The 14,021-nt window shown below is 43.7% G+C and overlaps 2 protein-coding genes and 1 pseudogene across 3 annotated transcripts in view; 1 reads left to right on the top strand and 2 right to left on the bottom strand.

The window, feature by feature from the left end:
• LOC116504750 (zinc finger protein OZF-like) overlaps positions 1 to 14,021 on the bottom strand; it is a 183,981-nt gene that overhangs the window by 93,482 nt on the left and 76,478 nt on the right. The gene's annotated exons all lie outside the window — the stretch shown is intronic.
• LOC116504798 overlaps positions 1 to 14,021 on the bottom strand; it is a 133,148-nt pseudogene that overhangs the window by 8,325 nt on the left and 110,802 nt on the right.
• On the top strand, positions 7,417 to 14,010 carry LOC116504771 (zinc finger protein OZF-like). Of its 2 annotated transcripts, none has more exons than XM_032211994.1 (2): positions 7,417 to 7,527; positions 11,226 to 14,010. In XM_032211994.1, the coding sequence occupies exon 2, from the start codon at positions 11,711 to 11,713 to the stop codon at positions 13,070 to 13,072; it is 1,362 nt and encodes a 453-aa protein (XP_032067885.1). In that variant the 5' UTR covers positions 7,417 to 7,527; positions 11,226 to 11,710; the 3' UTR covers positions 13,073 to 14,010. The 2 variants fall into 2 exon arrangements, with proteins under 2 accessions (XP_032067885.1, XP_032067886.1); XM_032211995.1 differs by lacking the exon at positions 7,417 to 7,527 and adding an exon at positions 7,551 to 7,748.

Consider the following 14,021-nt stretch of genomic DNA (forward strand, 5'->3'; position numbering starts at 1 on the left):
CCTTAGAATTTGGGTGGGGGAAGGGAAATTTTAATCCCATCAACTGGAGCTGAAAGCTTTTTCTTTGTGAATAGGCTGGCCTGGATTTCTTAATGGGCACAAAATCTCTGAAGATACTTTCTGCCTTTCTTAAGATTTTTTTTCTCCATTTCTCCTTTGGGTAAATATAATATTCTGCCTCTCTCTAATATTCCCCAAAACATTTCATTCTCAGGGTGGGTGGGTTTGTGATTACTTCTCACAGTACACTGACACATAACCATGCCAACTTACAATATCTGTTGTAGCTGTGGTCATTAAGCAAATCACCATGTTCCGTTCAGTGCAATGTACCATGACTGTGACTTACAACTTCCTGTCATTTTTGTTTGTGGGAAGCCCATTGTGAAGGTTCCAAATAGCAATTCCATGACTGTGGGAGACAGCAACTATCGTAATTGCAAGCCAGGGCTGCCCCCAAATAACTGATGGCCACAACTTTGAGAAATGCTTGTAAGTCTACTTTTTCAGTACCAGTGTAATTGTGAAGGCTGAGTAGTAAGTGGTAAGCAAGGATGGTCTATAAAACTGACTAACCCAAAGACTGCTCGATAGCTGTTATTTAAAAAATCCTAGTTTAAACACAGTTGTGTCAGGATTATAAATGGATAGTGCACCACTACAAAATCTTATGTTTTGTTTGCTAGGTATGGAAGTTTTAAAAAATCACAGAGGACAGCAGTGGCATTATCAGTTCTATATTGTTTCCAAGAAAAGAACATGTATACAAAATCACAAGTTAACCCTAATATGAAGGAGAACCAGTTTTAAAGCATGTACCACCAATGGAATGAAATCTCGGGAGTGAAGAAATATGTAGTGTAGAGAGTTAGCACCGACTCCTCTCCTAGAATAATGAGGTCTCTTAAATGAGATAATCAAAAAAATTCCAACATCAAGTTGGTTCCTACCCGTTTTATATCTTTATAATGTAGAACACCCAAGATATATAAGCTGCAGTTCTGCTTTAGATCAGGGCTGATCAGAGGGCTGCCAATGCTTTTGTGGAATCCAGTGTGCAGAGTGTGTCAAGCTTCAAATGGCGTTTTTGCTGTTGCAACTATTATCATTTCTCAGTTTGCAAAAAAAACTATGGGGCGACAGAAGGGGGAGATAGAACAAAGCTCCAGACATCGATGCCAGCCATGGGAACCAAGGACATTTCGGCAGGTTTACCAGAGCCAAAAAAGACTTTCTCACAACAATACTAGAAGTCTCCATTGGACAATGTGACCAGGCCTAATAGCAGGGAGGGAAAACCTGAACTTTAACTATGTGCATTTGCGCGGGAAATAGTCAGATCTTCTTTTGCCCTCATCTTTGCCAATATGATGTATTCATTAAAGCTTTGCTGCTTGCTACCTGTGCATAGAGAAAATCTCCCTGTTCCTATGAGCAATGTGAAAGAGAAATGTTGGACTGGATTACTGTGAGGAATGGACTTTAGGACAGGATCTATTTCCAAGGAAGATTTTATTCTGGTAAACTGAGCAGAGGTAATTTCCAAAGAGGAATGGGTGATGACAATTTCTCAACGGAGAAAAAGGCGGAAGGTGCATTATATCATTTTTTCTTTTTTTCGACTCCTTTCCTGCTTCTCTGTATCAATTGTTTTAGTTTGTTTTGCATACTTTATTAATTAAAATTTTGACTTACAAAAAGGAATGTGTATCAAACAAAGAGTGGGGCAACTTTGATACATTTTTGTATGCACATCTGTATTACCAATCTTTCTTCCAAACCTTTGAAATGCCTTTTGGAAACATTTCTCTCAGCATATATAGACAGTCATCTCCTCTTCCCAAGCCCCCCTTCTCAAGCCCTGCTGGTTCTGTGATTTTCTCTCTTTGACCTAATGAAAACTTCTGTGTATGCAAAGTTACAGACGCATAAGACATTTAGGATGGGTGTGCTTGGAAGCATCTCTGGCCAGCACAAATGAAGTTGGCTTCCTTTAGTCTCTTACCCATTGAAACTCTTTGATCCTAAATCCTTGGCAGCGACCACTCCAAAAAGATTTTTAAAATTTCTACAAAAATAAATACAGGTAATCCTTGGGTTACAAGTGTTCTCTTAGCAAATGTTCAAAGTTACATGATAAGCCCCCCCTCCCCCCCAGCATTTACAAACAAATCCCAAAATTATGAATACTGGAGCACCACGGCTGTTGTTCATCCTAACGAACAACCACAGAGGCTCTGTTATATTCACCCCTATTCTCCCAACCCCCAGATGAGTCTTCACAGGCATTTTGCCTTTGGAGAGTGATTTACCTTGCAAAGATCTCTCTGCTGTGCTTTATTTGCCAGCATTCACAGAGGATGGAGTCTTAACGTACCACGAGATCATGCAAGGTCAGTAGTCTTGAGCAATCTCACACTTTAGGCATCTATTCTCTGTGAATTGAGGTGTGGACGTTTGCAAATGGAGGGAAGACTTCAGTCTTTCAGGCCTTCCCTCCATTTGCCATTTCCTTGCCAAGGCCTGCTGGAAGATTTGTCACTGGCTTGAAGAACTTCTCTTGCTTCTTTCAAGGATTTTGTGATATCCCCGAGATCAGCAAGACGTATTCTTACTGTTCACCATCTCTTCAGGAAAGTTTAGGTCTGTTTGGACCATCCAGTGGCAAAAGTATTGGCTATGGTCTCAGAGCATTGAGACCACACAACCATCTCGTTGTGACATTGGCTCCTCGCTGGAAGATTGCACTGTTATAGGGCTTCAGCAGCCCTTTGCAAACTGCCTTTGTTGGCACCAACCAACTTGGGAGGAGTGGGTGTGTCCCTCCGAGGTACTGTTCCTACAGGCAAAGGCTTTTTGCAAAGGGCTGCCAATGCCTACAGGACATTTGCCAATGATTTGCCAATGAGAAAGCAACCCTAAGACGTCGCGCACAGCCTCTCAGGGCTGCTTTCTTGGCGCCAAATTCCTTGTCAAGCTGATCTGGAGCAAGAAAGCAATGAACATGTGGGCGAAAGCAGGGAGTGATGTCATTCAATGTACGAGATTCAATCCCACAACTTCTCAAGTTTCGGATGGAATTGGTAGGATCCATTACATTCGTAACCCGAGAACTACCCATATCCAGCAAGTTCTGCTGCTAATGACCAGATAGGCATTATCACACTAATATGTTGCCATTTTTTCCTTCCTCCTTCCCGTTTAATACCATTACATATTTGCCTACAAAAAATTAGGCAAATACTTTGTAGTCAAATTAAATAGTCAATTTCTCAGTTGGATTTACAGAGGGACTTTAGAAATGAAATTCAAACCTTTTCTACACTCATCACTTGGGGCCTCATGTGGATTTTCTTGTGTGCAATAAGGGTGGAATTTTTCCTGAAGCACCATCCACATTCGGGACACTCAATGGTTTCTCCCCTATGTTTCCGCTCAAGACCTTCCCCCGGTACCTCGGCTGGTACCGTGCAATTGGAATCCAGGTTTGTCCGAATCCAAGCGACTTTATCTGTTAAATACTGGACAAATTCCTCAGCTCTACCTTGTAAAAGTTCATCCCCGTCCCTCCCTTTCAGGAGGGAGCGGGTTATCCTGAACAAGGCGGCTGGGCGCGATTCAGCGGATGCAATAAGAGCGGCAAAATGCGCACATTTCGCCGCCCTTATTGCCACGAGATGGGTCCTGATAAAGGCTCTCATCAGTGCTCGATCTGACTCGGAGTTACTGGCCCTCCAGTGTCGCTCTAGGCGTCTCTTTTGGCGCTTCATCTCCCGGAGTTCCTCAGTGAACCAAGGAGCCCTCCTGGATCCGCTGTCACGGAGAGGCCATAAAGGCACAATCCGGTTTAGAGCCTCCGCCGCAGGTGTATTCCAAGCAGCGACCAAAGACTCAGCCGGACTGTGGGCGAGAGAATCAGGTATCTCACCAAGCGCCGTCTGAAATCCCATAGGGCCATCAGGCCTGCTGAACTGGCAATGAGAAGCACACAGGGCCCGGGTGGAAGGCAGCCTTTTCTGCAGCAGCATCCTCCCCTCTTTGGATTGATCTGCAGCAGAGACGGGCATTTCTGCCTTTGCAGAAATGGAGCGGGTGCATGTGCAACAGCCTCAGTATGTCTGCTTGCCCTCCCACAGGATCTCCGCCACCCCTCTCAGCTCCAGCACAGGGTCATTTTGAGGCATCAATGCTGCCGCATTAGCGCAAGGGGGGGGGATTAGAGATAGCTGGGATGGTGGAGTCATAATAAAATATTTTCTCCTGAGAACCAAGAATGTTCTCATACCTGGCCAGATAAAGTAGGAGTGTTGTCACCAGACCATCGGACGCTGCAGTGATTGGGGTATATGACTGTTTGGGATTGAGAGGAAAACTTTTAATTAGGTGAAAACAAGGGGTTCCTCAGAGTTGGGAGGGCCACAGGATCTCCGCCACCCCTCTCAGCTCCAGCACAGGGTCTGCATTTCCAGCAAGGGCCGTCCACCCAATGACTGGCCAGATTGGGCTGGACGCCGACCTCAGAAGGCAAGCAGGGATGGAGGACCGCCAGTAAGGCAATGTGGAAGGCAGGGAAGCATGGCAGTCACCTGCTGGGGCAAGGAGGGGTACTGTAGGCTTTCAGCAACCCCTGCACAAGCTCCATCAGTGCCCGCCATCTCCTCCATCTTTCCCGAGTCTTCCTGCTGCCTGGTAGTCCGGCTAAGCGGTTGGGGCTCAGGACTCCAAATATGCAGCTCCAAATGGAGCAAAAAGTTTCCTGACATTTTAGTAGAGAGTTGGTTTAATGCCAGGGTTCAGAGAAATAGATCCATCACAAGCAAACCTCAGAGGCAGGTAAATTCCTAAAAGAATATCTTTATTGGAAATATCAAATTGGCACAAATCTGGTTAAAATCAACTCTGAGGGACCCCTTGTTTTCACCTAATTAAAAGTTTTCCTCTCAATCCCAAACATATAGCCCAATCGCTGGACTTTTATACAGTTTCTTCTACAGCATTTTGAAATTTGGAGGCTTGTTTTGTGTATTTTGTTATTTGATTTTAATTACCATATTTTTCGGAGTACAAGACGCCCTGGTGTATAAAACGCACCAAGATTTTGAAGAGGCATTTTTTTAAAAAAAAATTTGCACTCTGCAGACCTCCCAAAAATGGCCGTTTTTTTGTGAAAACAGGCCCATTTTTTGTAAAAAAAAAAAAAAAAGTGGGGAGCATGCATAGCCTTTAGGAGGGTTGTAGAGTGCTCCTGGGGGCTGGGGGGGGACAAAAAGAGGCAAAAATTGGCCCATTTTTGCTCATTTTTCCTCTCTCCAGCCCCCAGCAGCACTCTGGAAGCCTCCTAAAGACTATGCATGGACATTTTTGCAAAAGGGGTGGGGTTTCCAGAGGCTGTATTCAGTGTATGATGTACCCATATTTTCATCCTCTTTTTTGAGGGGAAAAAGGTGCTTCTTATACTTTGAAAAATACGGTAGTTGGTCTCCCAAAGGCCGGCAATGATTTGGGGTTTTTAATCTTGTTTAGCAAATGTAATTAATCCTAGATGCTGACTTCCTTGGGGTTCTATTCCTGTCTTGAATGGATTACCAAATATGCATTTCTAAAAGTTGGTCCCTTTGTTTCTCCTTGGGGCAGAGAGCTGAGGCTTTGAGAATCTTTCTTTATAAACATGTTTCTCCTTTAGGGAAAATATAATATTCTGCCTTTTTAATATTTCCTAATATATATCATTCTTCTAAAGGGGGTTGCTAACTTTCTTCAATTGGAAACAATATGGAACTGATAATGCCACTGCTGTCTTCTGTGATTTTTTTAACCTCTGTGGGAAGGGAACTTCACTAAGACAGTGTTCCATTAGGAAGACCAGTACAGCCCATAACCAAACTGGAAGTCACTAGAATAACAAAGCCAGGATACATTAACAAACCTCCTGAGAATAATTACCGGGATATCAGGACAATTAGAAATAGCTGCAGAGTACAAAATAATACAAAAGACCTAGGAAGTGTAGGAAGAAGTTACCTTAAGAGAGGAAAAGATCAGAGTGACAACAAAGACTGATTAGCTCAGGGCGAAGATGTAAAAATAGGAAATACAGTAGAAGACACTAGAGCTCATCCCTGCCCCATGGGAAGTACTTTAGGGCAGAGGAATAACAAAACACAAGATAGGATTAGAACCGTTAGCAAAAGCACTCACAAAAAGTGATAAAATAATAGTACAAAGAAAACAAAAGGACTTCAACGAGGAAAATGGTATAAAAAAAATAAACTTACTGTATGACTGGGTCAGCTCAACTAGGAATGCTAATCTACATCACTGTCAGTCTTGCTTTCCTGAAATAATAAAGACAACTTGCTTTCAAACGCAGCTTGCTTTGATCCTAAATTCATTCACTCAGCCAGGGACACTCTCCCAGACGGGAAATCCGAACCCGCAGAGGAAATCTTTTTCCATTTAACACCATCTTCAAAAAAAAAAGGGGGGGGGGGAACAAATCCAGGAAATTACAGACAGATCAGCCTGACATTAATAACTGGTAACATCTTGGAAAACATATCCAGACAACAAATCTGTGAACAACTGGAAGGAAACAAAATTATAACCAGTAACCAGTAGGGTTTATTTAAAACATTATGCCAAACAAACCTTATTTAATTGTTTGACAAAATGACTAATTAGTGGACCAGCAAAATGCTGTGGATATCATATACTTAGATTTCAGTAAAGCATTTGATAATGTAGATCATAACCTACAGTAGTGGCCAAAATTGTGGAAACCTTTTGGGAAAAGTTTATTTTTGAGGTTTGATGGCTAATAACATTTTTGGGGTTATGCTTTTTATTTTATGGTTAATACCATAAATTATATATCAATGAAAAGATATTTTAATCAAAAATGTACTGCAATAACTTTTATGAAAGATTTTCTATTAGAATAGCAGTTATAAAGAAGAAAAGTGAAACACGTAGAAAAAATGGTGTAGTGGTGAAGGCACCAGGTTAGAGACAGAGAAACACTCAGTTCCAGTCCCACCTGAAGAGCAAAATCATCTCAAGTTTAGGAAGCAGAAAAGAGGGGAAACCACTCCAAAAACCCTTTCCAGGGAAACTGCAAGGACAGACATTACAGACTGACCCAAAGGCACTAAAAACAAAGCTAAATAGCGTCAAGTATCACTACTTCACGGGGCTCAGTTGCAAAGGTCGGTCGCTAGGAATCGAAAAAGTCCGGCTGCCATATAATCACTAAAACATCTTCCAAAAAACAGGACAAGCATGTTTTCCCACCTCCTATCGCTTGAGGGCGGTCAGGCAACATCTGTGCCTAGAAAGGCATCAATTCAGTAGTATCGTCCGTGCTTGAGCTTAAAAAAAAGAGTTTTCAACCATCGAGTACATCATTGCTAGAAAGAATGAGAGTAGAGAAGAAGCTCAGGGGAACTTCCTCTTGGATCGCTTATGGGAGGAAGGAGGTGTGCAGAGCGGCTTTTGTGCTCTTCCCAGGATCGAAGCAGCAGCTGGAAGGTGAGTGGACGGCCGGTGGGAGGAGAGTCCTGGAGCAAGTCGGGCTCTTCGGTTCCCTCCACGGCCTGGAAGCAGAGAAGCAACTGGGCTGAAACATCTCAGCTGCTGCAGGTTCCTTCCCTCCCCGAATTTAAGCCCACTGGGGCTGCATGCTGTGAAACTGGAAACTCCCCCCAAACTCAATTATTCTGTTATGGACCTGATGTTTTCTGGGCAACAAGGTCGGACTAATGTTCCTCTGGTCTTTTCTGCGTTTATTGTTTTACTTCCATTTCTAACTAACAAGTACCTGTTTCCTATTGGTGCCCCCCTCCCTGTATTCACCAGCTTCAACTGTGCTTAACCCAGCACTTTTTTAAAAAAATGAACGTTTGGAATGTTTTTATTATTCAGCTGTACTCATTTATAAAAGTTATTGGCCACCAACCTTACCATGACATAACTATGGAGGGGCTTAGAGACATAAAAGATACATACATATTAAAATACATTAAAGGTGCAGATGTAACTTGGCTCTGTCCTGTGACATCATGCTTCATGATTGGGTCACTTAGTGACATAGATTCCAGGCCCAGCTGCAGTCAGTAAGGGAGGACTACTTCAATTGGGATGTCACCAAAGGGGTTGTGGAAAGTATTTACTTCCCTTACTTTGAGCTCATGGCTTCAGCTGTTGCTTCAAATCTTGCAGAGGCTTTCGGCATCATTTCATCCATTAAAGTCCTCACATCTGTAAAGTTAGTGTCATGCAGATTGACAGGTGTGGCTCAGTAAAATCAAGTGTGTCTGTTGAGAAGCCAATGCTTTTATTTATCTGAACAAAAACTTTCCAATGAAAGTTTTCATGGCCCCAGAAGCCTGTTGAGGCCTGAACTTCAGCCTTGCCATCTGAAAACATGAGCAATCATCAAATTCATCAAGTTCCCGATTAATATTTGTGCAGAAGGTTTGATGGTAACAATTTTAATTATTTTTTCAGGCTTGAAAGGCATGGATTATCTCCCTATTGTAGATGTGTGCATTTTTATTTCTCTCTGAGTGTATTTGTCTGCAAACGTATAATCTCTCATGAGTCATTTGGAAAAGAAAGTATACTCTCCTTGACTTCTATGATTTTAGGTATCAGGACGTAGTAAAAATCAGTTGGTCCTTAGAAGTTCTTAAAAGTAGATAAATACAACCACGGATGAACAACAACACCTGACATGTTACATCAGGTCTTCATTTATTTTATAAAAGGAAAGCCAAAACGGAGAAGTCATGTATGAAAAATGTATGACTCAATAATTTGTAGAACCAACTTTAGCAACCACAACTAGAAGTAATTCTTTTCTGTGTGACTTTATCAGTGTCTTGAAGTGTTGTGGAGGAATTATGGCCCTCTCTTCTTTACAATATTGCTTCAGTTCATTAAGATTTGTGGGTGTTTTTTTATGCACAACTCTCTTGAGGTCCCTTGTTGTCCTCCCCGCCCAAGCGGCAGCGGCTCCATGGGACATGGAATAAGACAAACTCCCTGTCAAACAGTAAGGCAAGTCGTGGAATCGGAATTGGACGGGTGCAGTAACCAATGTCATCCATGCCCTTGGTGCGCTGCTCACTTACATGGGCCAGCCTTACTGTTTGAAGGCTGAATGAAGCCTTCAAATGAGCAAGGAAGCACTGCAGGGCCATGCCCTTCACACCCACGTCCAACCCACCAGAGTTTGCTGCGCCGGGGCAGGAATGAGACCATGTCCCACGGACCCTGCTGCTGCATGAGCGGGGAGGACGATGAGAAGGAGAAGAACGGTGATGCTTTGTGCTGGCTGGGCAGGGAGGGAGCAGGTCATGCAGTGCTGGCTGGGTTGGGAAGGGGGCAATCATGGCTACCGCCAGCAGCAGCTTGAATACCCTGACTGAAGCTGGTATTTGCCATGCAGGGGGGGGAAATGAGAGGCCCTGCTGTCCCGTAAAGCCTGTCACTGCTTGAGTGGGGAGGAGAACAAGGAGAAAAACAGCTACTCAGGTGGCTCCTGCCCCCCGCCCCCGGCTGCTGCTGCCAGCAACTTGAATGCCGCGACTGAAGCAGGGATCCGTACTCTCTCATTCACACACACAAACAGAGTTTGGAGAGCCCCCTTCCTCTCTCTCTCTGTCTTGCTGCGGCAGAAGTTGCAGCGCTTCGGTGCCTTGCTGGCGGGGCACCCAGTTAAGCTGGTGCAGAGATTGGGTGGGAAGCTCCATACCTACTCTCCGCCTTGATTCGTACTCCACTCCCACTGCCTCACTCCCAGCAACCTGGGTGCCCTGGCTGAAGATCGCTCTTTCTCCCATAAACACACACACTCTCTCTCTCTCTGTGTCTCTGTCTCTGTCTCTCTCTCTCTCTGTCTCTCTGTCTCTCTGTCTCTCTCTCTCTCTCTCTCTCTCTCTCTCTCTCTCTCATCTCATTTGCATGCAAACATCCCAACAAGGTCTCATTAAGTAGTTAAGTGGAAAGTAGTTTGCGGTGGGGAGACTAGCAGGAGATTGGCAAACACTTTTCGCGCTGAGAATGAAAGTTTCTGGGTCCCTGACTCTGCAAAAGAGGATGGGTGCCTGAATCTGCATGATATTATAGCATTCAAGAGCGTCCATTCTCAGCATGAAAAGCCTTTCCAAGCCAAATCTCCTCTCCCTTCCTCAGAGGCAAAGAAACAGAGGATGCAAGGTAAGTGAGTCCTTGGGGCAGGAAGGGAGGGAGAAGCAAGTGGGCAGGAGAGGCCTTGAGGGCCTGTTCTATCACTACGCGCCCCCCTCCCCATGGCCTTCCCCACCCTGAGATACCTCATCTGCACCTTGGTATTCTTGAATTGTGAGCTCTTAAGAAAGTTTCCCATCCTTGTGTGTTGCAAGCAGCTATTTCCAGTAGGGGAAACAGGGCAAAGGAAGTGGAGAAAATTATTTTCCTTTGCTATATTTCCAATCTGAATTAGACCATGGCAGGGTCCCTACAGGAGAGCCTTTTTAATGTGTATTAGTAGAAAAGCAACTAACTTACTTCTGTTCTTAAATGCTAAAAGCTATTGCACAATAAAAACAGGAGTTCTAATCAACTATTAGAACCATCATTTTGACAGTTTTGCTGTACCGTAGTGTGGACACCTCCACGAAGGGCAGGCATGGGATAAACTGAAAGTAGTTTGTTTTCAGTCTTTTAAGTGGCCACAAACTACTAGCAAAAGTGGCATTTGATCACAAGGGAAGGAGGCATTGAGAAATGATTTCCCTTTTGCATGCGAGCATCCAAGAAGGGACAGGAAAGATGAAAAGAGGGGAAGAGAGCAAGGAAGGAAAAAAGAAGGAGAGGAAGGAAGAAGAAAGGAGAATAAAGAGGAAAGGCCGCCAGTTTTACATGCCTGATATTGGGTCTCCTGCTTGAGCAGCGGTTGGATTAAAAGACCTCTACGGTCCCTTCCAATTCCTGTTCTGTTCTGTTGTGATGATATTTTTTATGCCCGGATAAGTATAATTATAGAAATCAAATAGGTTGTACTTTTTTTCCCACTTGACTCTACTTGAAAAGAACCCTTTGCACTGCTAAGAATTTGTGATTGACCCAATCAACAAGTGAATTTCATCATTTTTCATTGTAATAGAAACATTTTTCTTTTTTTCCTCATCTTCTGCAACCATTTTATGCACAATTAACGATATACTTTTATTTGAATCTTATAGACAAAGAAGATAGCAATAGGAGCACTCTGGACACTGAGGATAACAAGCAGCATTGAAAAGGAAAACAAATCAGTCCAGAAATCAAAATGTTTTCCATTTCCTTCAGAGAGCCACACAATTCTTCAACTTCCTCAGCAGGTGAGAGAGAAACGAGAGAAAATCAAGAAGAGATTTCTAGCTGGGAAACGGAGCGTGTGAATTCAAGCATATATTACATGAATGGTCAAGGGAGATTATTTTTCCATTCAGCAAAAGAGGGAAATATCTGGAAGTTACTGGGGAGGAAAAGGACAATTGGAAAACCACGTAGAGCAGACAGTGTGACAGGCAATGCTCTGGGAGGAAGAAAACGGCTTGAAACAAAACACCACCAAACAAGGGACCATTCATATTTTTGATCTCTTCAGGAATATGTGTTGTGAAAAAGCTCCATAGACGTGCCAGTTGTGGGAAAGATACAACTTGAAAATCACAGTTGATTATTCATGAGAGGATCCAGACTGGAGAAAAGCCATACAAATACTCTGAATGTAGCAAAACCTTTGGTCACAACAACTCCGTTTTGTTTCATGGAAGGATCCACACAGGACAGAAGCCCTAAAAGTGCTCCCAATGCAATAAATGCTTTAGCAAGTATGGCAACGTGGACTCACACCAAGGAAAAACTGTTTGAATGTCCTGAATGTGGGAAATGTTTCTGTGATAAATCCAAACTGGTTACACACCAGAGGACTCACACAGGAGAGAAACCCTTTCAATGTCCTGATTGTGGTAAAGGTTTTAGTCAGAATTCCAATCTGTTGGCACACCAAAGGACTCACACAGGAGAGAAAGCTTTTGAGTGTCCTAATTGTGGAAAAAGTTTTAGTCATCATTCCAGCCTGGTGACACACCAAAAGACTCACATAGGAGAGAAACCATTTGAATGCCCTGATTGTGGGAACTGTTTTAGTCAGAGAGGCATCCTGGTGAGACACCAGAGGACTCACACAGGAGAGAAACCCTTTCAATGTCCTGATTGTGGAAAACGTTTTAGTCATCGTTCCAGCATGGTGACACACCAAAGGACTCACACAGGAGAGAAACCCTTTGAATGTCCTGAATGTGGTAAAAGTTTTAATCAGTTTTCCAGCCTGGTGACACACCAAAGGACTCACACAGGAGAGAAACCCTTTGAGTGTCCTGATTGTGGGAAAAGTTTTAGTCATATTTCCAGCCTGGTGAAACACCAGAGGACTCACACAGGAGAGAAACCCTTTGAGTGTCCTGATTGTGGGAAAAGTTTCAATACCAATTCCAGTCTGGTTAGACACCAGAGGGTTCACACCGGAGAGAAACCCTTTGAGTGTCCTGATTGTGGTAAAAGGTTTAGTCACATTTCCAACCTGGTGAAACACCAGAGGACTCACACAGGAGAGAAACCCTTTAAATGTCCTGATTGTGGGAAAAGTTTCAATACCAATTCCAGCTTGGTGAAACACCAGAGGACTCACACAGGAGAGAAACCCTTTCAATGTCCTGATTGTGGGAAAAGTTTTAGTCAGAATTCCAACCTGTTGGCACATCAAAGGACTCACACAGGAGAGAAACCCTTTGAGTGTCCTGATTGTGGTAAACGTTTTAGTCAGAATTCCCATCTGTTGGCACACCAGAGATCTCACACAGGAGAGAAACCCTTTGAGTGTCCTGATTGTGGGAAAAGTTTCAGTGAGAATTCCAGTCTGGTTAGACACCAGAGGATTCACACAGGAGAGAAACCCTTTGAGTGTCATGATTGTGAGAAATTTTTCAGTCAGAATTCTAGTCTGGTTAAACACCAGAGAACTCACAGGAGAGAAACCGTATGAGTGTCTAGACTGTGGGAAAGATTTCAGTATTAGGACTAGCCTTCTAAATCATATGCTTATACACACAGGAGAGAAACCATTTTAGTGTCCCGAATGTGGATGGTGCTTCAGGAAAAATTCCACCTTTATTGCATATAAGAAAATCCACATGAGGCCAAGTGATGAGTTAATCTCGTACATTGAACGACATCACTCCTTGCTTTTGCCCACACATTCATTGCTTTCTTGCTCCAGATCAGCTTGACAAGGCATCTGGCGCCAAGAAAGCAGCCCTGAGAGGCTGTGCGCGACTTCTTGGGGTTGCTTTCTCATTAGCAAATCACATGAGGATGGCGTTCCTGTAGGCTTTGGCAGCCCTTTGCAAAAAGCCTTTGCCTGTAGGAACAGGACCTCGGAGGGACACACCCACTCCTCCCAAGCTCAGTTGGTGCCAACAAAGGCAGTTTGCAAAGGGCTGCTGAGGCCCTATGGGAATGCAATCTCCCAGCAGGCCTTGGCAAGGAAATGGCAAATGGAGGGAAGGACTGAAAGAATGAAGTCTTCCCTCCATTTGCAAACGTCCACGCTTCAATTCACAGAGAATAGATGCCTAAAGTGTGAGATTACTCAAGACTACTGACCTTGCGTGATCTCGCGGTACGTTAGGCCTCTGTCTTCTGTAATGCAGGCAAATAAAGCACAACAGAGAGATCTTTGCAAGGTAAGTCACTCTCCACAGGCAAAATGCCTGTGAAGACTCAGCTGGGGGTGGGGAGAATAGGGGTGAATATAACAGAGCCTCTGCGGTCGTTCGTAAGGATGAACAACAGCCGTGGTGCTCCAGTATTCATAATTTCGGGATTTGTTTGTAAATGCTGAGGGGAAGGGGGGGCTTATCGTGTAACTTTGAACATTTGCTAAGAGAACGCTTGTAACCCAAGGATTCCCTGTATTTATTTTTGTAGAAATT

The sequence above is a fragment of the Thamnophis elegans genome, chromosome 2 (genome assembly GCF_009769535.1).
Source record: "Thamnophis elegans isolate rThaEle1 chromosome 2, rThaEle1.pri, whole genome shotgun sequence".
Taxonomy (NCBI): Eukaryota; Metazoa; Chordata; class Lepidosauria; order Squamata; family Colubridae; genus Thamnophis; species Thamnophis elegans.